The sequence below is a fragment of the Carcharodon carcharias genome, chromosome 8 (assembly GCF_017639515.1).
Source record: "Carcharodon carcharias isolate sCarCar2 chromosome 8, sCarCar2.pri, whole genome shotgun sequence".
NCBI classification, from domain to species: domain Eukaryota; kingdom Metazoa; phylum Chordata; class Chondrichthyes; order Lamniformes; family Lamnidae; genus Carcharodon; species Carcharodon carcharias.
The window spans coordinates 16,550,569-16,578,127 of NC_054474.1; the positions used below are offsets into that span (position 1 = coordinate 16,550,569).

The 27,559-nt window shown below is 45.3% G+C and overlaps 1 protein-coding gene across 4 annotated transcripts; it reads right to left on the reverse strand.

Moving 5' to 3' along the window:
- Positions 1 to 521: 521 nt before the first annotated feature.
- Positions 522 to 27,535, reverse strand: hdac3 (histone deacetylase 3). 4 transcript variants are annotated; one of them, XM_041194063.1, is made up of 15 exons: positions 27,439 to 27,535; positions 24,554 to 24,636; positions 23,852 to 23,994; positions 18,992 to 19,073; positions 18,559 to 18,615; positions 18,415 to 18,470; positions 17,244 to 17,377; positions 16,069 to 16,149; positions 13,013 to 13,086; positions 11,495 to 11,559; positions 7,600 to 7,689; positions 6,441 to 6,499; positions 4,619 to 4,698; positions 2,789 to 2,884; positions 522 to 2,230 (listed from the first exon to the last, which is right to left on the reverse strand). In XM_041194063.1, exons 1-14 carry the CDS (start codon positions 27,491 to 27,493, stop codon positions 2,825 to 2,827), a joined length of 1,119 nt encoding a protein of 372 aa, XP_041049997.1. In that variant the 5' UTR covers positions 27,494 to 27,535; the 3' UTR covers positions 522 to 2,230; positions 2,789 to 2,824. The 4 variants fall into 4 exon arrangements, with proteins under 4 accessions (XP_041049997.1, XP_041049995.1, XP_041049996.1 ...); XM_041194061.1 differs by having other exon boundaries at positions 2,789 to 2,946; XM_041194062.1 differs by lacking the exon at positions 27,439 to 27,535 and adding an exon at positions 26,190 to 26,934 and having other exon boundaries at positions 2,789 to 2,946.
- Positions 27,536 to 27,559: the final 24 nt, after the last annotated feature.

Sequence of the window (27,559 nt, forward strand, 5' to 3'; positions counted from 1 at the left end):
ACTTACACATTTGGCCCATGATTTTTTTCATAAGGGGAATGTGGGAATTACTGATGAAGCTAGGATTTATTGCATTTATTACATATTAGTTGATTGGGTAGAAAGAGGAGTGGGGTGGTATGGAAGATACATGATTGGATGAATGTTGCTGCAGTTTTGTTTTGGGTTACAACCGAAGGTACTCGGACTTTTCTTACTGTAGTGAATTGAGCTGAGGTTGCAGTGACAGAGTGCGGTCACGACTTCCACTCATGGATCATTGATGTAACGCAGTTTTCAACTGTTCCATGTAAACTGCTACTCAAATACTGTATGTATTGATTCTGAATTATGCTTTTACAGAAGTCCTAAATGCTACAAATACGCAATCAGCTTCAAACTATTGGACAAAAAGTTCAAAGGGACTTTAAAATTATTAGAGATGTACCAACAGATCTTTTCTGTCCTTGTTAATTTTCATATTTAAATCTAAAAACATTTCAGGCATGCAGAGCTCCTAAACATTACACAAAACACAAACATATACAAACCATTTTAATATGAAAAATCTACATTTCTTTCTGAAAAAACAAAAGTAACTTTATGTACAAGGGCCAAACATTGGTGCAAATGCAATGACATGGGCTGGCAATGCTTTCATTGCTGAAAGATTTGAGGTTGATCAGAGTTTGCAGCACGCCAGATTGAGACACTGTGCACAATTCACCCACCCACCGTGGATTTCCTTACAGATACAACACTGACAACAGCTGGTGTCTTTCTTGGAGGAGAAATCACAGTTCTGACCCTGGCAAGTGATGCCCTTCAACACAAGTTGATGCATGAAATAGTGTTGGGATGATTGACAGCCATGACAAGCTGTTTCATTTCAGCTTGTCAAATTTTGTTGTGAGGTTTAATGGCACCCAATTTTGCTTGGCAATGCGCCTTTGAAGCACTGTATGATGCTTTACTATGGCCATTGTTTTTTCCTTTATCTCCCTCTATAGGATTACCGTAAAACACAAGAACTGTTCTCAGAACTGAACCTGTTTGGAGACGTTTTAAAGCAATGTTTCTGCTTGTTGCTAACCCCAATGATGTTCTAAGCACCCCCACCCCCACAACTTTCTCAGGTGAGTGAATTGTTACACAGACATCACAAAGTGTAAAATATAAAAAAACACAAACTTCGATGTGGCAATTTGGGCGACATATAAGAGGGGCAGCAAGTACGTGTGAAACTGTAACAAGAACAAATACTTTCAGGAGAGGAGAGAAGGAGCAGAAAGGAGTCTCACAGTTGTGCGATTAATGATATTCCAGCTATCCTATCGCACAAGAACAGATTTCATATAACCGAAACAAAAAGAGACATGAGGGCTGGTAATCTACACAAAAAATAACAGCATCAATAGCTTGACATATTGCAAGGGCATAACATCCCATAACTTATCCTGGCCCACAAGAGGGACTGGGAGTGACAGATTCAGCAGGGAGTGATGAATAAAAAGTATTTATTTCTCTATTGTACTGTGAGATCCAATCACACTGACCCCATAGCTTGAAGGAGCAGTGGCTACACAGACCCAACCAGTCATGTGCTACTGGAATTACCCACAAGTTACTGGTTGTCAGAAGGACATCAGTTGCTAAACATCCTATGAATTTCTGTACTTACTGTGCCTTTGCTCATCTCTACGAGGTTTTGGTGTCTGGTATGGCTTCTGAATTGCCGTTTTATTACCCTTAGAAGGTACTTTAAAGGTGCAGCTGGATATCACGTGGAACAACTTGCTGCCCGCATGCCACAGCTGCTCAGTGACCAACAACAAAACTTTCGTCCCCGGTTAAAGCAAAGGAAACTCGTTCAAATAATCAAGTCTTAATTTTTTGTCTCCAACCCAAATGAAACAAAAAGGAATCGATACTGGAGCCGAGGAATTGCTTCTTGGGTTTCACAGACAGATGCTGACCCTGGCCCACAGAGCCATATCCGGGATCAGCTTCACCTGGTGGAGGAGGAGGATGGTGGTGGTCGCTCCTTGTCCTCCAGCCCCCTGCACACCTCTGGAGACCTGGCACCAGTCTGTGTGGCTTACGGTAGCTCTGTTCGCCAGTGCGGTGCTGTGCTCATCAGTCCTGAATGTCTGCTCTGATGTACGATGGCCAGTCACCACCTCATATTTCCACGTCACTCTCCTTGTCATTGTCGTGGTCACCGTCATAAAATTCATTCCCAGCTTCTGGCCTGGAGGATTCGTTGAGGCACAGAAATGATTATTTTCTCCTTCACTCCAACTTACAGCACTTTTTACAAATACTACATATAAATACAAACACCATGCACACAAGTACTATTTAAAATATGAATGTTATATGTAATAGTTTATGATCTAGAATGTGCTGCCCAAAAAAGGGAGTGGAAGCAGGTTTAATGATAAATTCCAAAAGACAATTGGATAAATATTTGACGGGGAAAAAACTGCCAGAATAGGAGGAACCGGGACAGTGGACTGATCAGGTTGTTCTACCAAAGAGCCAGTACAGGCACAATGGGCCGCACGGCCTCCTCCTGCACTCTGAGAATTCCATATCTTAAGCATGCTTCCTAAGTCTACTCCATAATTTACTTTTTGGGGAAGAGAGTTCTCCCCAAATACTCTTCACTGTCCTCATTTCCTGATCTTTTTACCTGAGGGCCACTGGACCTAAACCCTTCTCCAAATTAAAAATACGCAGAATAAATTTGGATGATCAGCCACCTCCAGGTTGCTGAAGTGTTGAACTCTGCTGCTGCATGACGTACCTATTATAGTTGTCCTCAGACCCGCGCTCCTCGGGGTCAGGCTCGTCTGTCCGCTCGTAGCTCAGCAAATCCGATGGGACATCGTGGATCTGGACACTGGGAGCATGGTTCAACATTTTCAGGTTCTCAAAAATCGTTTGTCTGATTTGATCCAGGTACTACAACAGGAGCCAGGGAAACCTTATTTTAGACCATTGAACCACACTGCGGCAAGGCGCCCGAGCTGCCTCACAGCGGCGCTGCTCCCTCATCCCTCCCAACGGCGCTGCTCCCGCATCCCCCCCAACGGCGCTGCTCCCGCATCCCCCCCAACGGCGCTGCTCCCGCATCCCCCCCAACGGCGCTGCTCCCGCATCCCCCCCAACGGCGCTGCTCCCGCATCCCCTCCAACGGCGCTGCTCCCGCATCCCCCCCAACGGCGCTGCTCCCGCATCCCCCCCAACGGCGCTGCTCCCGCATCCCCCCCAACGGCGCTGCTCCCGCATCCCCCCCAACGGCGCTGCTCCCGCATCCCCCCCAACGGCGCTGCTCCCGCATCCCCCCCAACGGCGCTGCTCCCGCATCCCCAACGGCGCTGCTCCCTCATCCCCCCCAACGGCGCTGCTCCCGCATCTCCCCCAACGGCGCTGCTCCCGCATCCCCCCCGACGGCGCTGCTCCCGCATCCCCCCCAACGGCGCTGCTCCCGCATCCCCCCCAACGGCGCTGCTCCCGCATCCCCCCCAACGGCGCTGCTCCCGCATCCCCAACGGTGCTGTTCCCGCATCCCCAACGGTGCTGTTCCCGCATCCCCAACGGTGCTGTTCCCGCATCCCCCCCAACGGCGCTGCTCCGCTCCCACACCCCCCACTACTGCAGTGTAGCGCCTGCATCCCCTCCCTGCTGCAGCACGGTACCTGCACCCCTCACCCCACTGCGGCACGGTGCCTGCACCCCCCCACCCCACTGCGGCACGGTGCCTGCACCCCCCCACCCCACTGCGGCACGGTGCCTGCACACCCCCCACCCCACTGCGGCATGGTGCCTGCATCCCCCACCCCACTGCGGCACAGTGCCTGCACCCCCCCCCACCCCCTCTGCTGCGGCACGGTGCCTGCACCCCCCCCCCCACCCACTCCACTGCGGCACGGTGCCTGCACCCCCCCCCCCCACCCACTCCGCTGCGGCGGGCAATGCCCGCACTCCCCCTCCCCAATCCCTTGATTCCAGCACGGTCACTGTTTCCCTGTTGCGGTACCGCGCCCCTGTCTGCTCACCTTGTGGCCCAACCCCGTCCCCTTTCTCTCTTTGGGAACAGTGCTCCCTTTAGTCCCGTTCCTCTGCCTCTTCGCCAGACTCTTATTAAACTTTTCCTGAATGATTTCGCTTCCTAAAATTTGACCCTGGATTCTGCTTCCAGCACCATTCTGCCAATTGTCATTCTGTTAATGAAAAAGTCACCTAGCTATCTTGTTTTACTCTCAGCATGTTGATGTCACTGACAAGGCCAGCATTTATTGCCCATCCCTAGTTGTCCTGAACTGCTGGTAGTGGGTTTGATATAAACTGAGGGGTTTTCTGGGCCACTTCAAAAATTAAGAGGTGACCGTGTTGGTGTGGTGTCTAACTCTTGTTGTACCTGCCCTGGGAGTGTTTGATGGGGACAGTGCAGTGCAGAGGAAGGTTTACTCTGTATCTAACCCCATGCTGTATAAGCATTTGATGCTAACAGTGGTGAAACATCCCTCAACTCACTCATTTCATCAGATAAGAGTCCCAAACACCAAACATTAGCGGTGAAAAATAAGAGAAATACAAAGTGGTGTTTATGTTGACAGAGCCTATGACTAACCTGCCTGGTGTTCTGGTTTTCAATCCTGGTGCTGACATCTGGGTGAAGCGTGAAGTCTGGAGCGAAGTATTCAAAGTATTCTGAGAGAAACAAGGGCATTCTTGAATTAATGCCAGTGAGCACGGTGCAATTACATTCTCTCATCTGGCTGAATGCTGAAAACTAATACCATGTCAGCCTTACACAATGAACTGAGCTCCAATAATGGGAGCAGTGAATTGATTCATGGCTCCCTTACAAAGGACTGGGTTAGCACTGATTCAAGTTAAAGGGCCGTCAGCCTTTATACTGAGCGCCAAGTGGGTACCCGCACTGCTGAACCACACTCCTGGTTCAACAGAGACATCAAAGTGAATTATACATGAGAATGAGGGTATATTTCACTATTCTCAAAGCAGCAAAAGCTACTGAGCCAAACTGGGGGAATAAAAACACAAGTTAAAAATGAATAGAACTAGTCTTCTCTTTCACAAGATTTGAACATACGAATTAGGAGGAGTAGGCCACTCGGCCCCTCGAGCCTGTTCGGCCTATCTACAAGATCATGGCTGATCTGAATGTAACCTCAATCCCACATTCCTGCCTACCCCCGATAACCTTTCACTCACACCCCCCCCCCCCCACCCCCGCCTACTTAATCAAGAGTCCATATAGCTCTGCCTTAAAAATATTCAAAGACTTCGCTTCAATGGCCTTTTGAGGAAGGGCGTTCCAAAGACTCTCAACCCTCAGAAAAAATTTCTCCTCATCGCTGTCTTAAATGAGCAACCCCTTATTTTTAAACAGTGACCCCTAGTTCTAGATTCTCCCATGAGAGGAAACATTCTCTCCACATCCACCCTGTCAAGACCCCTTCAGGATCTTAGAGGTTTCAATTAAGTCACCTCTTACTCTTAAATATTTAAAGGAATCATAAATTTATGGTTGGGCATGAGTACACAGTTTTTAATTCAGTAATGGGGAAGTGAACAGCACAAGCGAAGCCACAATTACTCTCCGTTCCTTGCCCCTCTAAGGTGATGTCTCTGCCTTTGGATCACTGCTGCAACAAATGGCTTGTTTCAGAGGGCACTGAAGGGTCAACCATATAGAATGGGAGTAGAGTCATGTGTGGGTCATAAGAACATAAGAAACAGGAAGAGTAGCCATACTCTTGCTCCGCTGTCCAAACGACCATGTCTGATCTTTGACTTCAACTCCGCTTTCCTGCCCGCTCCCCACATACTTTCATTCTGAGACCAAAAATCTGTCTATCTCAGCCTTAAATATATTTAATGATGGAGCATCCACAACCCTCTGCGGTAGAGAATTCCAAAGATTCACAACTCTTTGGGGGCGGGGGGGGGTGGAGAGAGAGAAACTTCTCACCTGAGTCCTAAATGATCAGCCCCTTATCTTGGAACTGTGCCCCAGTGTTCTACATTCCCCAGCCAGAGAAAACAACCTTGCCATGTATATCCTGCCAAACCCTTTCAGAATCTTGTATGTTTCAATGAGATCACCTCTCATTCTTTTAAACTCTAGAGAATATAGTCAGCTCAGGTAGAAAGGGCACCGAGTGGACTCAGTTCAGGTGAGGGGTAGAGGTGAGGGGCACTCATTGTCTCGGGGGGGTCATTACTAGATTTTATTTTCACAATCTAGCAGCATTCGTGATCATGTTTTGTTGCTGAATTCAAAGTCATAATTTGCAGCGGTGGAATTTCTGTTTACAACCTATAGGATGCAAAACCCATTCCAAAAACACACCAGTTTTAGTTGCACACAATAATGTTCCTTTAAATGCACCAAGACCCACAGATACAGTTTGAAATTAACTCACCATTATAAGGCAGCTCATCGCTTATCTCTTCATCAACAAGCAACGAGGTCTCGAAAGTCCTTAAGAGAGATGTTAAAGTAGTGAATTGGATTCCAATAAGCTCACACATGCCCGCTAGCCCAAATGCACATTTCAATAAAACTTGCTTTGTTTTTAGCTCAATTTCTTCAATCCTCTTCCGAAATCATCAACTCTATTCTGTGGCACAGTTCCACAGACACTGAATTCCTTGCAGTACCTTAACCAAATGTGTCAGGTCAATAGTGGATGATGGAAGGTCATCGACCTGAAACATTAACTCTGTTTCTCTCTCTCCACAAATGCTGCCAGGGCTGTTAAGTGTTTCTAACATTTTTATTTCAGATTTCCAGCATTTGTTGTATTTCGCTTTTCAAAATTCTACCAACCATAGTTCCGAAATTTTCAATTGACCTCAAACAGCATTTGAGGGGAGAGAGTACGAGATTTCCATTACCCTTGGTGTGAAGAGTTGCTTCCTGACATCAGCCCTGAATGTCCCAGTTTATCCAACCTGTCCTCACAACTTAACCCTTTTAGCCCCAGTTTTATTCTGGTGAATCTTCACTGCACCCTCTCTAAGGCCATTGTGTGCTTCCTGAGGTGTGGTGCCCAGAACTGGATGTAGTTACTCCAGACAGAGTCTCACCACAGCTTTATATAACTGGAACATGACTTTTAACTCTTTGTATTCCAGCACTCGAGGTAATAGCCAAGATTCCTAAAGCCTTATAACCTTATTTTTGTACCTGTCCTCTAGCTTTTAATAAATTTCAGTACTTGGATCCCTAAATCTCTCTGCTCCCCCAGCTCCCAGCAACTCAGAACTTAGAAGATATTCTGATCTATTTTTATGTCCTCACACTTCCCCAGATTGAATACATCTAACACAGTTTTGCCTATTAATTCATCAATGTGCCCTTGCAGCTTTCTGCTCCCAACTACACTAGTTATTGTGCTGCCGAACTTCGTGTCATTGACAAACTTAAGACATAAGCCTCTCTATTCCATCTGCCAAGTCATGCACATAGCAAGAAGCTGAGGGCCCTTCGACCATTACAGATTGCTGGGGAACACCGCTAGTCACATCCCACCAACGGTCACTTGCTTCTTCTGAGATTTCACATCGCCACACACTCACCAGCATCTAGCAACGTTTCGGACAGTGTATCCCCCTCCTCCCATCACCAGTAGAGGAATGTTGAAGCTTTTCACAAACTCTACACAGTCCCTGCAAAAACAAAATCACATTTAAGGCTTCACAAACTCAAGTTCAGTTCTTGGTCATTGACATTTCAGGGTCACACAAACGGGGGGAGGCCATTCACCAGGCCATTTTTTTTTTTATTCGTTCATGGGAATGTGGGCGTCACTAGCTAGGCCAGAATTTATTTCACATCCCTAATTGCCCTTGTTCAGAGGGCATTTTTAAGAGTCAAAACTTCGCTTTGGGTCTGGAGTCACATGTAGGACAGATCGGGTAAGCTCAGCAAATTTCCTTCCCTAAAGGGCATTAGTGAACCAGATGGGTATTTTTTTTTAAACAACAATCGACAATGGTTTCATGGTCATCATCAGACTTTTAATTCCAGATTTTTTATTGAATTCAAATTTTACCATCTGCCGTGGTGGGATTCGAACCCGGGTTCCCAGAGCATTACCCTGGGTCACTAGAATACCAGTCCAGCAACAATACCACTATGCTACTGCCTGTAAATGCTGTAATTGTAAACTCCTGTAATTGTTCATTGTGACAAAAACCCATCTGGTTCACTACTGCCCTTTAAAGAAGGAAATCTGCCATCCTTACCTGGTCTGGCCTACATGTGATCCAGACTCTCAGCAACGTTGGGTGATTCTTGAATGCCCTCTGAAATGGCCTAGTAAGCCACTCAGTTGTATCAAACCGCCACAAAGTCTACAAAAAGGGACTGAAACTGGACGGATCACCCAGCATTGACTTAGGCACCGGAAACAACAAAAGCAAACCTAGCCCTGTTGACCCTGCAAAGTCCTCTTCACTAACATCTGGGGGCTTGTGCCAAAATTGGGAGACCTGTCTCACAGACTAGCCAATCAACAGCCTGACCTAGTCATCCTCACAGCATCATACCTTATAATGTCCCAGACACCACCATCACCATCCTTAGATATGTCCTGTCTCACCGGCTGGACAGACCCACCAGAGCTGGCGGCACAGTAGTATACAGCTGGAAGGGAGCTGCCCTGGGAGTTATCAACATTGACTCTAAACCCCATTAAGTCCCATGGGATCAGGTCAAACATGCAAGGAAACCTCCGGCTGGTTACCACCTCCCGCGATCCCCACCCCCTGTATCCCCCACCACGCCTCAGCTGATGAATCAGTGCTCCTCAATGTTGAACATCATTTGGAGGAAGCACCGAGGGTGGCAAGGGCATAGAATTTACTCTGCGTGGGGGCTTCAATGTTCATCACCAAGAGCGGCTCGGGAGCACCACTTCTGACCGAGCTGGCTGAGTCCTAAAGGACATAGCTAATAGAGTGGGTCTGCAGCAGGTGGTGAGGGAACCAACAAGAGGGAAAGCATACTTGACCTCATCCTCACCAATCTACCTGATGCAGATGCATCCGCCCATTACAGTATCAGTAGGAGTGACCACCGCACAGTCCTTGTGGAGAGTAAGTCCCGTCTTCACATTGAGGATATCGTCCATCATATTGTGTGGCACTAACTAAAAGGGATAAATTTCAAACGGATCTTGCAACTCAAAACTGGGCATCCATGAGGCTCTGCAGGCCATCAGCAGCAGAATTGTACACAACCACAATCTGTAACCTCATGGTCCGGCATATTCCCCACTCTACCATTACCAGCAAGCCAAGGGGTCAACCCTTGTTCAATAACAGTGCGGGGTGCATGCCGGGAGCAGCACCAGGCATACCTAAAAATGAGGTGTCAACCTGGTGAAGCTACAATACACAGGACTATCTGCACGCCAAACAATGAAAGCAGCACGCAATAGAGAGAGCCAAGAGATTCCACACCCAACGGATCAGATCTAAACTCTGCAGTCCTGCCACTTCCAGTCATGAATGGTGGTGGACAATTAACAACTTACTGGTGGAGGAGGCTCCACAAATATCCCCATCATCAATGATAGAGGAGCTCAACACATCAGTGCAAAAGACAAGGCTGAAGGATTTGCAACTATCTTCAGCCAAAGCACCTAGGGGCTAATCCAACTCGGTCTCCTCCTGAGGTCTTCAGCCAAATCAATTCGCCACATGATATCATGAAACAGCTGAAGGCACTGGATACTGCAAAAGCAATAGCACTGAAGACTTGTACCCTAGAACTAGCTGCACCCTCAGCCAAGCTGTTCCAGTACAGCTACAACACTGGCCCCCACCCGGCAACGTGGAAAATTGCCCGGGTATGTCCTGTACGTAAAAAAAGCAGGACAAATCCAACCTGGCCAATTACCACCCTATTAGTCTACTCTCAAAAGTAATGGAAAGGACTGTCGGCAGTGCTATCAAGTGACACTTACTCAGCAATAACCTGCTCACTGATGCTCAGTTTGGATTCTGCCAAGGCCACTCAGCTCCTGACGTCATTACAGCCTTAGTCTAAATATGGACAAAAGAGCTGAAGTGGTGAGGTAAGAGCGACTGCCTTGACATCAAGGCAGCATTTGACCACATGTGACATCAAGGAGCTCTAGCAAAACTGGAGTCAATGGGAATCAGGGGGAAAACTCTCCACTAGGTACGTTGGGGTCATACCTAGCACAAAGGAAGATGGTTGTGGTTGTTGGAGGTCAATCATCTCAATTCCAGGACATCACCTCAGGAGTTCCTCAGGGTAATGTCCTAGGCCCACCATTCTTTCCACAGTATCTAAATAAGTGTTAAAATATTTTCAGGCAAAGTTTGCTGAAAAAAAAAGATTTGTTTCACAAGACAGCTCCACACCAGGTTATGAATCTAAAGTTAGATGAAAGGTGATTAGTGTGCTAACTGAAACTTATTTCCCATAATGATAGGCAATCTTGTTTGCAGAAATCAGCTTTAAAGCAGAACAATTTAGATCTAACAATCTGGGCTGGCTTTTAGATAAGGGGAAACATTAAAACTGGCACTCAGCAAAAAGGCTGCGAGTGTGACAGTTCTGCCTAGGACAGTAGAAAGGAACGCAGAGGGGCAATTTCAATCAAGCCAAATGTCACCCTTGGCTCAGTGGGTGGCGCGTTCGTTCCTCAGTCAGGAGGTTGTGGATTCTACAGAGACTCCAGTACAATAACGAAGCTGACATCCCCAGTGGAAATGCTGCAGTGTCAGAGATATCACTTTTTGGATAAAGCTTCAAACTGAGGATCCTTCTGCCCACTCAGGGGGTCGTAAGAGATCCCATTTGTTATTCCATACAAAAGCAGGAGAGTTCTCCCCGGTGTCCTGGGACAAAAATTTAATCTTCAACCAGCATCACTAAAACGGGTTATCTGGTCATTTATCAATTTGCTGTTTGTGGGATCTTGCTGTGCACACACTGGCTGCCAACTTTCCTGCATTACAACAGTGACTACACTTTAAGAAGTACTTCATTGACTGGAAACTACTTTGGGATGCCTTGAGGACACAAAAAATACTGCAGAAATATAAGCTTTTCTTCAATGTGTGCGCTTTGCCCTTCAAATTGTTTTACAGGATTTGTGAGCCAGGAATCTGCAGCACAGACAGAATGCACAGCTGTAACAAAATACTGCAATTTCCAGGAAAGCACAGCTGAGTAAAGTAGCAATGCATCTTTTCCTAACCACTGCTCACCAGATGAACTAGTGGTTCATCTAGTTTGCCTTCTACCATCCTGTTAGTTCATGACAACGGAGCTGTTGTCTAATGATCGTAATCAACCTCCAATAATGAGTCTATAACAGACTCAGTAATGAGCTGAGGAAAACCTCTAATGATAGAGACAGATCCAAAGTCACTAATTATCAATATAATCAATGCCATGTCAGACCAGACGCGATGTAAAATAGTTTTACGTTACCCATGTCCTTTTATACTGAGATTGAAGCAACCCAGGCGATCGCAGCCGAGGGAATCCGCACCACACTGGGAAAAATAAACAAACAACGTTAGACACAGTAACGTACAGCAGCAAGGACAGTTTGCTTTTATATAGAAGTTTTAACATAGTTAAAAAGTGGGCTCTTCACGGAGGCGATATCGAACAAAATATGACACTGAGCCACACTAAGGAGATATTAGGGCTGATCATGTAGGTTTTAAGGAATGATTTAAAGGAGGAAAGAGAAGCAGAGAGGCTTAGGGAGGGAATTCCAGAGTTCAAGACCCAAGTAGCTGAAGGAATGGACACCAATAGTGGAGTGATTAAAATCGGGATGCTCAAGCAACCAGAACCAGAGCAGGGTAGATATCTCTGAGGGTTGAAGGACATTACAGAGGTAGGGAGGGGAGAGGATATGGAGGGATTTGAGAACAAGAATTTTAAAATCAAGGAGCTGTTTAATCAGGAGCCAATGAAGGTCAAAACACAGGGGTGATGGATAAATGGAACTTTGAGTTAGGGAACAAATAGGATAACCTCAAATTTAAGGAAGATGGGGGAACCAATCAAGACTCCTTTGGAATAGTCACGTCCAGAGGTTACAAAGGTATGGATTGGGATTTCAACAGCACACGAGCTGAGTCAGGGGCAGAGTTGGACAATGTTACAGAAGTGAAAGTAGGCAGTCTCAATCAACAATTCAGAATTGCTGGAGTCCTCAACTCATTGGAAAAAGGCACCATCCAGCCTGGCACTGAGCCTTACCACCCAGGAATGTACTTCATTCTACTTGTTAATACAAGAACCTTAATTCTCTCATTACTTTCTACCAAATGAAATAGTTTCTCATTTAATCTATCAACCCCTCAAAGCTTTGAACACCTTTATCAAATCTTGCTTTAACCTTCTTTGCTTCATAGAGAACAACCCCAGCTTCTCCAATCTCTCCACATAATGTAAGTCCTTCATGGCTGTTACCATTCTAGTAAATCTCCTCCACAACCTCCCCAAGACCTTGACATCCTTTAAAGTGGAGTTTACAGAATAGGAACATTGGACACAATACTCCAGCTGAGGTCTAGCTAGCGTTTTATAAAGGTTGAGAATAACTTCCATATTTTTGCACTCTATGCCTCTATTTAATAAAGCTCAGGATACCGATCGCTTTTTTATAAAACAGAAACAGCCTTCTTAACTTGCCCTGCCATCTTCAAAGATTTGTCCGCCTACACTCCTAGGCGTCACTGTCCCTGTAATCATTTTACAATCTTAATAGCGCCTCGCCATCATCATTGGGCAACTGTTCTGCGCAGCTGACTACATACAGTATTCAACCTGTGAACCAGTGATCACAGAATGGTGAAAAAAGCAGCTCAACTACCAGTGCTGCAAGACTCTCCCCATCTTTTTCTGTCCAACTGACACCTGCACTTCTGAGAAAACTGGTGGGAGAGGATGGTGACGCAGCAAACAGTGGAAATGAAAAAGCAAACTTACTTGCAGCACTATACACGTGGGCTGGTAGAAATCCACCACCTGCTTGATAACTGGTTGGAACAGGAGCCTGTAACCTGTAATCCAAATGAAAAAAGCATCTGCAAAGTCTGAATACTTGGCCGCTCCCATTGCCTTGCTACTAAAACAGGAGTGTATGCTGTAAGGAAAGAGTTAATCAGAGCATCCATTGATTTTTTTTGCTCTATTGTAGTGATAGTAACCTTGAGCCTTTGTCTGTTAGATGAGGAAGTGAGCCAATTTAGATGCATTGACCACTGAATGAAGACTGATCTCAATGTGAATTTAATACCTTATTAAAAGATATTTCAGTATGTAACTGATGCAAGTATCTGAGAGACCTTTAATGAGTTGATAAATTCTGCAGATGGAAATAATCTGTATTTAGAAGCTTGATATAGACTTATAATTAGAAGTTTCACTTTCTTTTCTTTATTCATTCACAGGATGTGGGCGTCATGGTTAAGGCCAACATTTGCTGCCCATCCCTAATTGCCCCCAAAACTGAGTAATTTGATGGACCATTTCAGACAACAGCATTGCTGTGGATCTGGAGTCACATATAGGACAGACCAGATAAGGGTGGCAGATTTCCTTCCCTAAAGGACATTAGTGAATCAGATGGGTTTTTATGACAATTGATGATAGTTTCATGGTCACCATTACTGAGACTAGCCTTACGCCAAATTTCTTGATTGAATTTAAATTCCACTAACTGCTATGGTGGGATTCAAGCCTATGTCCCCAGAGCATTAGCCTGGCCTCTGGATTACCAGTCCAGTGACAATACCACTACACCACCATCTCCCCCATAATAATAACAAAAGTCAAACTATTGATGGAATCAATGTTGGGGAATGGAAAAAAAACTTGTTAAAACCGAAGTTATCAATAAGGGACAATCACAATGTTTATGTGATATGGAGTTATATTTTAAAATGAAGAACCATGTGGATTGTCACACAGCAGGGGTGAAGAGAATATATGAAAAGTCAGTGTTGAAACAGATACTTTAGGATTCATAAAGGCCTAAGATCCACTGCTTGGAACTGTGAAGTGTTTTAGTTCCTGACTAAACCTGCCAGGTTTTGTCATTTCTGAACCCTCTTGTTTGAGGAGTAACACACCATTTCTCTCCAACAGTACAACCCCAACCCAGTTAAGTTTGTTGTAACAGGTCTGCCCTGTATACAGTGTTCATGTATCCAAGGGCTTAAATTAACTACTGAGATCGACTGGCTCCGATGTTGGTTTGACTGAGTCCTTTTGGATGATTACATCCCTGTAGCCCCTTTGAGATAATTCACAAGTCGATATTCAAATTAACCTGAATGCAAGACGCAACACACGTCAACATCCAGGCACACAAAAGTGAATTTTTGGAAAGGATGCAATGAGGATACAACATTTGATCACCTTCTTTTGAGTGATCTTGCAACTGTTCACTAGCCCACTGGAGACCAGGAACAGAGTGACCATGTGGGTCCCACATGGATGCACAAACACAGGCTTTCAGCAGAGATCAAGTAACATCAGTCAGCAGCGGGAACCGAGATTTTATTAAATTCAAACTATCTTGTACTACATTTATCTTTTACAAATGCTCCCTATGGTTGTACAGGCTTTCCTTTCAGAGTACTTCCTGAGAGAGAGACCGAAAGGCAGCCTTCACTCCAGTCAATCTGACCTCTCTCTTCTAGGACACCGACCCCAGCACCTCCCCATTATAGTATCCAGCTATAATAGGCTCATCATGCATGTGCTGACTCCCTAAAAGCGCTATTCTATTGGTCCTGCTACCATACTCTTTCCCCATAGCCCTGCAAATTTTCCTTTGAGTGTTTACCCAACTCCTTTTGAAAGTTATTACTGAATCTGCTTCCACCACCCTTTCAGGCGGTGCATTCCAGATCACAACAACCTGTTGTGTTAAAAAGAAAGTCACCACCCCTCTGATTTCTTTGCCAATTATCTTAAATCTGTGCAAAAGCAAAATACTGCAGATGCTGTGAATCTGAAATAAAAACAGAAAATGCTGGCGATACTAGGCAGGTCAGGCAGCATCTGTGGAGGGAAACAGAGTTAACGTTTCAGATCAATGACCTCTCAACAAAGCATTTTCTGGTCCGTTCTGATGTAAGGTCATTGACCAGAAACATTAACTGTTTTTCTCTCTCCACAAATGCTCCCTGACCTGACTATTCCCATCATTTTCTGTTTTTATCTTAAATCAGTGTCCTTTTTGTTTTGCTGTTTTAAAATGAGTCCCACACTCTATCAAGATGTCCCAGCTGTTGATTGCCCCGTGTGAGAGAAATAATGTTTTCCAAAGTGGGCCCCCCTGCACACCCTAGTGTCCTCCTGCTCTGTGGCCCAGCTTTATCTGGAAGTATTGTCCAGGTTTACCTTCCCTATTTAGTTAGTCAAAAATTACAACTATTGCCTGGAGCAAGTTGGCGCGTGGGCTGTTCACAAGAGACTGCACCTCCACACCTCATGTCATCTAGACAAGTTTTATAGTCAGCATCTTATTACACCTTCAACAGCACAACTGACCCAATAAAGGTAGTGTAATGGATACGATAGTGAGCTTGTGATCCAGAGACCTGAGCTAATAATCCAGACAGTACTAGTTCAAATTTTCACCATAGCCATTAGCGAATCTGCATTCAGTTTGAAAAGAAATCTGCGAATAAAAAGGAAGCTGCCAGATTGTCATAAAAACACCCCAATGTCCTTGCGCTATATGTGGACTCTTAAGTCCTACAATTAAGTCTTTGACTCTTAATTGCCCTCCGAAGTAGTTTAGAAAGCCCCTGAATTGTACCAGTGGTTACAGAAGGCCCATGACCATCTTCTCAGGAAAAATAGGAATGGGCGAGAAATCTGGCCAGCAATGCTCACATACCGAGAATGATTTAAAAGAATCTATTGGATAGACAGCTCAGGACGATGGATCGAGTGGAAAGGTTTAAAGGAAGGTTAGATAGATAATTGCGGAACTAAGTTACTGGAGAGATTGAAAGCCCTTCCCTTACTTTGGTCATCGATTCCATCCCGGAGTGGAACATTCAGGCAATAGTACCGTCCGCTTTCTGCGCCTACTTCATACATGTCACCTACAAAAGAGAATTTCAAACAGCTCACCCTTCATAATCCATCAAAAATACAAAGAACAGCCTTTCTTTTTACAAACAAACTGCACTGTTTTTAAACAACAATAATCTGAAAACAAATTAACTTTGGAAGCAGAGGAACATGGGATTGGGAGGAGGCCCTTCAGCCCCTTGAACCTGTTCTGCCATTCAATTACATCTTGCTCTAGACTCTCCCCGCCAGAGGAAATGTCATCCTCTATTGACCTTATCAACTCCTTTAATCATTTTAAACACCTCGATGAGATCATTTCCTAGTCTATAACTCAAGAAAATTCAGGCCTTCTTCATAAAGAATGCCCTAACCAGTCTCGCTCTCCACAAATACTGAATGATATGCTGTGCATTTTCAGAATTTTGGTTTTTACACTAAGCTTCCAGTGATGAGGTGAGTGACTGGTTATGTTTTCAGTGGAATGGATTGGTTGGGCAACTGAGAAATGCTGACATGGACACCAGGAAAGCTTCCTGCGCTTCTCCGAGCAGGCAACTAAGACACAATAGCTAACATCCACCTAACAGGCTGGTGGGACCTTGGAACATCTCATACAAAGGACACCATTCCAACAGCCTTGCCACCCCCACCCACCCCTCCCGACAGCGCAGCGCTGCCTCAGCCCTGCCCCCCACCGACAGCACTGCCTCAGCCCTGCCCCCCTCCCCCTGACAGCGCAGCCTCAGCCCTGCCCCCCTCCCCCTGACAGCGCAGCGCTGCCTCAGCCCCTGCACTGGGAGGGTCAGTCTGTGCACTCATATCCTTCATCAGGATTTGAACCACCGAGTTTGGAGGGGAGAGTTCTACTGAGCCAAGCTGACGACAGTGAGACTGCAACAATTTACCAGAGATTTAATGAATCTGGACATAGTGAAGTGTTCCTGCTGCACTGAGGTTTTCCATCTACATTCAATTTCTGCAAGGGCCACTGGTTTCTATGGATGGCTTCAGTCTATTTGCTCCAAGGGAACTGCTGGAATGAAACTCTAGTCAAAAAGAAAATCCTGGTTTACTGAATTCTGTTTTTGCCTCATGACCCAGCCACTTGTCCAAAAATTCTCACCTGTTCCTGGGAAAAAGTAGTTCCCATATTTATGGAAGGATACAGTCATAACTCGGTCAGTGAGGTAAAAGGCTTCCTGCACCCCATCACCATGATGAATATCAATGTCAATGTACAGCACACGCGGATGGTACCTGCAGAGAATAAATGGTTATTCGAGTTCAGAAACATCTCTTGCCTGCAGAGCGCAATATCCAAAAAACAGAGACAAGGATTTGACAGATTTAGAGCCACAAAGAGGGTCCTTCAAAGTAGCGGGCGAGAGACTTATAATTATATTCAGTTAGAAGTGAATGACTTTGAATTGCTGTGACCCAGCTTTAAGGAACATGGCAGTGAGGTGAATAATGAGTTAGTCTGCTCTTTGGTGGGTTAGCTAAGGGAGAAATGTCGGCCCCAGGACACCTGGGAAGAACTGCCTGCTTCTCTCCAAATAGCACCCAGGGATCTTTAACAGGCCCAGAGAGAGCTTATTTGCCACACAGGCACAGGCTGATGAGTGGGGTGCTTCAGTCTAGCTAGATTTGGTTTGGTAAGAACAGAAGGCCATTCAGTCCCTCATGCCTGTTTCACCATTTAACTAGATCATTGTTGACCTGTGCCTTTGACACCAAGCCTCAACAGCTTTTTTGGGGGGGGGGGGGGTGAAGAGTGATTCACCCAGGTTTCCATGACTGTGTGAAGAAATGCTATCTGACATCATCCCTGAACAGCCTCATTTTAGAGAGAGCAGGAGTCCAGGGGGAGCAGATCATGCTTCCAGCTGCCTCTCACTAGCTTACTCCTGAACACGGTGTCCTGGGTGGTTGCCCATGTCACCTGCCATTGACACAGAATAGGTCTTTGCACACAGTTTGAGAACAACTATTCCAGGCTACCCAATCGGAGCTGAATGGAGGCAAGTGAAGCGTGAAAAATAGTGTTGGCAGCCCCAATTGACATCTAGAAAAACTTGCATGTTTACAGTTCCTTTCACTACCTCAGGATGCCCCAAGACACTTCGCCAATGAAGTACTTTGCAAGTGTAGTCACTGGTGCCATGCAGGAAATGCTGCAAATCAGAGCACCGACAATTGGGATTGCATTGTACCTACAAAACTCCAGCCAGGGTGAGAAATATCAACACTCTACCCCCTGCATCGTTTAAAATATAATTCTAAAAATGTCTTACTTCAGCAATTCCAGGATTCCAATGACAATATCGTTTACATAACAGAATCCCGAAGCCTGTGGCAAGAAAAACGATCAAGAGAAAAGGTTTTAGATCACGTTCAGATGTGGACTTAACCAGATATTTTATCATATAATGTAATACCTCAAATTTCTTGGCGTGATGAAGTCCTCCGGCCCAATTAATGGCGATATCACACACCTTTAAACAGAGTGTTGTTTGTCAATAGGCTGCACTTAATACTACTTTAACTATAACAAAGAGAGCAGTCAGGCAGGAGAAAGAGAGGCAGTGGGAGAGAGAGGGTCAGGCAGGAGAGAGGGGGGAAGAGAGAGAGGGTCAGGCAGGAGAGAGAGCGAGGGAGAAGGGTGAGACACAGGGAGACTACGAGATGGACAGAGGAATGATAATGGACAATCCAAAATCAGTAAGAGTACGTAACCAAAGCCAAGGCAGATGACCACAGTGCCCAGAATGAGCTACAGGGCAACTCACAACAGTGACTCACATAGGACTCAAGTCACGTAGCTGAATATACACAAACATGCTTTCAAACTGATATACATTTTGTGGTTACCTTGTTGTTTAATTGTGTTGCTCCCTGTAGAGAGGCTCCTGTGTATCGTGAGCAGAACTCGAACAATCCTGGAAACACAGGACTGCAAATACAAAACGGGTTTCATTCAGATTCGAGCAGCTAATGTGCATTTAACTGAAAGCTCGTAACTCCTCAGGGCTGGTAAAGACAGGGGTTATATAATCACTAGGAGGTTGAGCAGCCCGTGTGAATTTCAGGTTCCAGAAAGTGGAAGCTAAAGCTAGTGATTCGTCATCACCTTGCGCCATTAATTCCACTCAACATTCAACAGATTTTTAAAAATTGTATTATTTCACAGGATGTGCACATCGCTGGCTAGGCCAGCATTTATTGCCCATCCCTAATTGTCTTTGAGGTCACGGTAAGCCGCCTTCATGAACAGCTGCAGTCCATCTGACGTAGGTACACGCTCAGTGCTGACAGATTAACAACCAATCAATGCAGTTCTGGTCTGTAAATGTCCTGTGACCAGCTTTCCCGAACACATCATACAGCCTTGAAATTTATGAAGTCTCTGAATTTTTAAGAAGGTGCAGGAATCCATATAACCCACCTCATCCCAAAGATATCTGTATCAAGTTAGAAGGCTGATCTATAAAGTAAAACTCCAGTGATCTGTCACGTAGCCTGCTTATCGTAATAGTATTGCACCATAAAATGCTCGTGACAGCGTAGTCCAACTGATCACAACAAACTATTCGAAATAGCCAATCAACAATATGCACTTTATTACTCAACACTGCTGCTCAGCCCACATTAGTTAACCAGCTGCTAGGGTCTCCACTCACCAGCGTGCTGCTCAGAATTAGCATTTTCAGAATTAGATCATAAAGAGGAGTAGGCCATTCTGCCCCTTGGGCCTGCTCCACCATTTAATCAGATCATGTTGATCTGAGTATGACCCTTTAATTCCACTTTCCTGCCTGCCCCCCATGACCCTGGACTCCCCTGTCAATCAAAAATCTGACTAACTCAGCTTTGAAGATAATCAAGGAGCCACTCTCACTGGGGAAGAGAATTCCGAAGGCCAATGGCCAATAGAGAAGAAATTTCTCCTTATCTCAGTCTTAAATGGGAAGCTCCAATGAGGGGAAACACCCTCTCAGCATCTGCCCTGTCAAGCCTCCTCAGGATTTTAAATGTTTCAGTAAAATCACCTCTCATTCTCCTGAACTCCAATGATTATAGGCCCAACATACTCAACCTTTCCTTATGACACAACCCTTTAATTCCAGGAATCAGCCTAGTGAACCTTCTCTGAACTGCTTCCAATGCAAGTATATTCCTTCTTAAGTTAGGGAACCAGAACCCCATACACCATAATCTAGGTGTGGTCTCACCAGTGCCCCATACAGTTGCAGCAAGACTCCCCTACTTTTAAGACCATAAGACATAGAAGCAGAAATTAGGCCATTCGGCCCATCGAGTCTGCTCCGCCATTCAATCATGGCTTGATAAGTTTCTCAAACCCATTCTCCCGCCTTCTCCCCGTAACCCTTGATCCCCTTACCAATAAAAACCTATCTATCTCGGTCTTAAATACACTCAATGACCTGGCCTCCACAGCCTTATGTGGCAATGAATTCCATTGATTCACCACTCTCTGGCTAAAGAAGTTTCTCCTCAACTCTGTTCTAAAAGGTCTTCCCTTTACCCTGAGGCTGTGCCCTCAGGTCCTAGTCTCTCCTACTAATGGAAACATCTTCCCCACGTCCACTCTATCCAAGCCTTTCAGTATTCTGTAAGTTTCAATCAGATCCCCCCTCATCCTTCTAAGCTCTATTGATTATAGACCCAGAGTCCTCAAACGCTCCTCATATGTTAAGCCTTTCATTCCTGGGATTGTTCTTGTGAACCTCCTCTGGACCCTCTCCAGGGCCAGAACATCCTTCCTGAGATACGGGGCCCAAAATTCTAAATGTGGTCTGACCAGATCCTTATAAAGCCTCAGCAACAAATCCCTGTTTTTATATTCTATTCCTCTTGAAATAAATGCCAACATTGCATTTGCCTTCCTAACAACCGACTCAACCTGCAAGTTAACTTTAAGAGAATCCTGGATTAGGACTCCCAAGTCCCTTTGCACTCCAGATTTCTGAATTTTCTCCCCATTTAGAAAATAGTCTACGCCTCTATTCTTCCTACCAAAGTGCATGACCTCACACTTCCCCGCATTGTATTCCATCTGCCACTTCTTTGCCCATTCTCCTAACCTGTCCAATCCTTCTGCAGATTCCCAACCTCCTCAATACTACCTGTCCCTCCACCTATCTTTGTTTCATCTGCAAACTTAGACAGGATGTCCTCAGTTCCTTCATCTAGATCATTAATGTATAAAGTGATAAGTTGTGGTCCCAACACTGACCCCTGCGGAACTCCACTAGTCACTGGCTGCCAGCCTGAGAGGAACCCGCTTATTCCCAATCTCTGCCTCCTGCCAGACAGCCAATCTTCTATCCAAGCTAGTACCTTGCCTCTAACACCATGGGATCTTATCTTACTGAGCAGCCTGCTGTGCGGCACCTTATCAAAGGCCTTCTGGAAGTCCAAATAGATAACATCCATTGGCTCTCCTTTGTCTAACCTACTCATTACCTCCTCAAAGAATTCTAACAGATTTGTCAGGCATGACCTCTCCTTGATGAAACCATGCTGACTTTGCCCAATTTTACCATGCACTTCCAAGTATTCTGAAATCTCATCCTTAATAATGGACTATAAAACCTTGCCAACCACCGAGGTCAGGCTAATCTGCCTGTAATTTCCTGTCTTTTGCCTCATTCCCTTCTTAAACAGGGGGGTTACATTAGCGATTTTCCAGTCCTCTGGGACCCTCCCTGACTCCAGTGATTCCTGAAAAATCACCACTAACGCCTCCACTATCTCTTCAGCTATCTCCTTCAGAACTCTGGGGTGTAATCCATCTGGTCCAGGTGATTTATCCACCTTTAGACCTTTCAGTTTTCCTAGCACCTTCTCCTTGGTAATGGCCACCATACTCACCTCTGCACCCCCCCTCCCGAATCTCTTGAACTTTGGGGATGTTACTCGAGTCTTCCACCATGAACACTGACGCAAAGTACCCATTCAGTTCTTCCGCCATTTCTTTGTTCCCCACTAGTACTTCTCCGGCATCATTTTCCAGCGGCCCAATGTCCACTTATGCCTCTCTCTTACCCTTTATATATCTAAATAAAAAACTCTTGCAATCTTCTTTTATATTACTGGCTAGTTTACACTCATATTTAATCTTCTCCCTCCTTATTTCTTTTTTAGTTGTCCTCTGTTGGTCTTTGTAGGCTTCCCAATCCCCTGGTTTCCCACTGCTCTTCGCTGCATTGTATACTTTCTCTTTAGCTTTTATGCTGTCCCTGACTTCCCTTGTCAGCCATGGTTACCTCGTCCTCCCTTTAGTATGCTTCTTCTTCCTAGGGATGAATTTTTGCTGTGTTTCCCAAATTACTCCCAGAAACTCCTGCCATTGCTGTTCCACTGTCTTTCCTGCTAGGCGCATCTCCCAGTCAATTCTGGCCAGCTCCTCCCTGAAGACTCTATAGTTGCCTTTATTCAACTGTAATATCGTTACATCTGATTCCAGCTTTTTCCTCTCAAATTGCAGGGGAAATTCTATCATATTATGGTCACTTCCTCCTAAGGGTTCCTTCACCTTAGGCTCCCTTATCAAATCTGCCTCATTACACACCACTAAATCTAGAATTGCCTGTTCCCTAGTGGGCTCCACTACAAGCTGCTCCAAAAAGCCATCTCGTAGACATTCCACAAATTCCTTTTCTTGGGATCCACTACCAACCTGATTTTCCCAGTCTACCTGCATATTGATATCCCTCATGATCACTGTAACCTTGCCTTTCTTATACGTCTTTTCTATCTCCAGGTGTATCTTGTGCCTCACACCTTGACTACTGTTCTGAGGCCCTGTACATAACTCCCATTATGATTTTTTTACCTTTGTGGTTCCTCAACTCTACTCAAACTCTACATCATCTGACCCTACGTCATTTCTTGCTATCGATTTAATTTCATTTCTTACTAACAAAGCAACCCCACCCCCTCTGCCAACCTGGCTATCTTTTCGATAGGATGTATATCCTTGGATATTTAGCTCCCAGTCCTGATCCCCTTGCAGCCATGTCTCCTTGATGCCCACCACATCATACCTGCCAATTTCAATCTGCGTCACAAACTCATTTACCTTATTTCGTATGCTGCGTCCATTCAGATACAACACCTTCAGTCCTGTACTTCCCGTCCCCTTTCTCATTGTCATCCCTTTATCTGATGTGCTTGAAGTTAGATTCCTAGCCCTTTCCAAACACTCTGTCCTATTTTGTGTTCTGGGGAGTTTAATAGCCTCTCCTGGGCTCTCCTTTCTTTTCAATTTTATACTCTATCCTGCTTGCAATAAAGGCCAACATTCTATTTGCCTTGCTAATTACTTGTTGAATTACTTGCAAATTCCCTGTACCGCAGCATTTGGGAATGACTTTCAGAAATCAATATTTAGTAAATGAATGATTGAAGGACATGGAACCAGTGTCACAGTGACAAGAATGAGGAGGTACAACCCAAACAGCTCCTTGCACTGCCGTTATTAAAGTTTAAGCAGACCTCTGCAATTGACACCTGCTGCACTGTCTAACAGTCAGCACCATTTTCCCAATATAGACAGCTGCGGTCTGAGATGAACAGCGAGGGTGTAAGCAGTGGGAACTGCACTCAATATTAAAAAGACAAAGACACCCTAAATCAAACAACAAGACAACAGCCTGAGGGCCATAATTTGCCACATTTAACCACTCTGTCTTGATTTCCTCTTACCAATCATCTCCCACATTGAAGGTATTCAGGCTCTTGGTGAAACCCTGCATGTTGTTCGGGCTCACTCTCTGCAGGAAATCAATATAGTCCTCAGAGTGGAACCGGCACATGTCGTGCTGAGAGGCCTGGTATGGTTTGAATACCTGTTGGAAACAAAACAATCATCCAGGATTTCACGCTCAGGTTTGTTGTCACTAGTCCCCAAGAGGACAGAGAAGGTTGAATAGAGTAACAGTACACAAAAAGTCTCACATCAGTCAAACTTAATTAACCGGTTATATACTGCACCTTAAGCTTAGTAAATCATCCAAAGCATTCCACAGGAGTGTAAATCAGACAAAATTTGACACCAATTCTTATAAGGACAAATTAGGACAGGTACCAAAAACTTGATCGGAGGCAGGTTTTAATGAGCATCTATAAGGAGGTTTAGGATGGGAATTCCCAAGCTTACAGGCTGAGGGTTAAGCTGGGCAAGGGCAGGGCTGGATGCTGCCAGGGCCAAGGTATCGGGGCCATGGGGGCTTGCAACCCCATCCATTTTTTTTGTAACCCCAATAGCCTGAGTATTGAGGAACACGAGAGAGGATATTGGGGAATATGAAGATGAATATAGACCCATCGGGCCAAATGGCCTGTTCATAAGCTTCGGATTTGATATAGTTCCATAAAATGCAACAGCCTTCAAATCACTACACATACCATCATTTTCTTGTATAGCCCATAATGCAGAACCAAACTGTGAGTGAGAGACAGGCGATGTGGTTTCATGGGATGCCCAGCACCTAAACAAAGATGAAGGTAAACAACAATGAGTGAGGTTTGGTGGTATGCTGCCAAATGCACCACAGACACCATTAAAAAAAGACAGCGTTTATGCATGGGTTAGACAGCCAGCTTTCACCTATATTCACAGATTTTCTGAGGGCACTTAAGTGGAGTGGGATTGAGCAGGGGCTTAAGGAACAGGGAGTGAGAAAAATCTTACTCCTCGTCCAATAAATTTTAAATCACCGCACATTCTGATTCACGGCCCTTAAAAAAGTACTTGGCAAGAGTCAATAGCAGATGAACTAAAAAGAGAACAGTTGGAAATGCACAGCAAGCCAGCTCCCTTTGAAAGACTTGGAACTCAGTGCATCCCAAAGTGCTTTACAGTCACCTTTGAAGTGTAGTCACTGTTGGAATGCACAAAATGTGGCAGTCAATTTGTGCACAGCAAGCTCCCACAAACAGCAAAAGAGACAGATGGCCTGCCTCAGTTGAGGGAAGAGTATTAGCCAGAACACAGAGAGAATTCAGTTGTTCTTCTTCGATTGGTGCAATGGAAATATTGTTTGCGTCACCTGAGGACAGGTTTAACATCTCATCTGATATTGCAGGACTCACTCAGTACTGCATTGAAGTGTTAGCTTCAATTTTATGTTCAAGTCTCTGCAGTGAGACTTGAACCCACAACTTTCTAACTCAAAAGGAGAGCTACCATAGATCAGGAGAGAGACATTCAGGGTTTAAAGCAAGTGAATCTGTGAAATCGGCAGCACTGACATTAACACAGGGAGAGAGGACAAGCTAATTCCTACATAATATCTACCCCAGTACCCTCAGTCCCTTAACGCACTCCTCTTCCTCAACATACTTGCAGATCCTCAATCTCCCTTTAGCTACCATGGAAAGCTGTAGGTTTAATTTCTGCATTTTTAAAAAATTCATTCATCAGATGTGAGCGTCACTGGCTAAGCCAGCATTTATTGCCCATCCCTAATTGTCCTTGAGAAGGTGGTGAGCTGCCTTCTTGAACCATTGCAGTCCATGTGGTGAAGGTACACCCACAGTGCTATTAGGGAAGGAGTTCCAGGATTTTCACTCAGCGACAGTGAAGGAACGGTGATATATTTCCAAGTCAAGATGGTGAGTGACTTGGAGGGGAACTTCCAGGTGATGGCGTTCCCATGTGTCTGCTGCCATTGCCCTACTAAATGGTAGTGGTCATGGATTTGGAAGATGCTGCCTAAGAAAGCTTGGTGATTTCAGAGATTTGAGCGCAAAATCCAGACTGACATTCATTCCAGTGCAGCACTGGGGGAGTGCTGCACTGTTGGAGATGCCATCCTTCAGATAAGATGTTCAGGAGGATTTAAAAGGTCCCACAGTCAGTATATCAAAGATGGCTGGGGTGCACTCCCAGTATCCTGGGTCAAAATATAAGCCTCAGCCAACATCACTAAAATAGATGATCTAGTCGTTAATTCATCGCTGTTTGTGAGATCGCACTATGCACAAACTGGCTGCCACACTTCCTACATTACAACTGTGACTACACTTTAGAAGTACTTACTTGGTTGTAAAGCGCTTTGAGACATCCTGAGGTTGTGAAAAAACACCTTTTAAACGCAAGGTGCTTTCGCCCTCTCACGCCTACCCAGAAGTGTGACCCATCCACATAGGGCTTAAGAAAAACTGAGCGGAGTATTTTGTAAATGGCGAGAAGTGAGAAGCAGTGGATGAGCAAAGAGAGATCCAGGATTTCCTCAGCACCTATTCCACCTCGCTGTCCCCCATTCATTGTCTCTCTGACTTCTCTGCCTCACTATCCATATATCCAAATGTCACCCAACGTTTTTTAAAAATTCATTCACACAATGTAGGTCCCAAAACAAGGCATTTATTGCCCATCCCTAAATGCCCTTGAGAAGGTGAGACACCCTCTTGAATACAACAGATTGGTTTGCTCAGCCATTTGAGAGTCACATTTGGCCAGGCCAGATAAGGATGGCAGATTTCCTTCCCAAAAGGACATCACTGAATCACAGGTGGGTTTTTACAACATTCTAACAATGCTTCATCACTATTAAATACATCTGGAATAAGAAATTAGTAATTAAGTAAATTTAAATTCCCCGAGCTGTGGTGGTGGGATTTGAACTCTTGCCTCTGGATCATAAATCCAGACCTCTGAATTACCAGTAACGTAACTGCTAGGTAAACTGTCCTATAACCTCCCACTCTCCCCCAGCGCCTGTACATCTAATAACCACCACCTCACATGTCTCACTTCTATCTCACATATCTCCATTTCTGCATCACGTCCTCCCACACACTCCAATGCCCTCCCATTTACATACCTGCCAACGTAACCCCAGGTTTCAGACCTCCCTTCCTTCCCCCCAGCCTCTATATGTCCCAATGGCCCACCTCTCCACCAGCCTCTACGTGCCCCTAAAGTACACCCATGTCCCCCTCCTCTATTCTAGCCCCTTCCCCCAATCTCTATATGCCCCTTAGTACTCCCAATGCCCCCTTTATTCCATCTCTCCTCCAGCCTCTACATTACACCCATGTACCCCCTCCTCTGTTCCACCTTCCCACCGCCTTGATAAGCCCCAAGTACTCCCCATGCCCCCTCAATTCCATCTCTCCCCATATAACCCAATGACCCCTTCTATCCCATGTACTCTCTATCACCCCATATACATCAATGCCCCTCCACACCTATACCCCCAGATGTCCCTCCTCCAGTCTCTAAATGTCCCCTGCCTCTATTACACCCATGCCCCAGCCTCTCTACCCCTCCCCCACTCACTCACCATAGTGAAAGTTGCCCACATCTGGGTCATAAAAGTAAGAGACCTTCCTGGACATGGCGCGCCGGCCCTCAGAACCGACTCCCGCCCGCGCACTGCGTCACCGCGTCCTGCGTCTGACGCA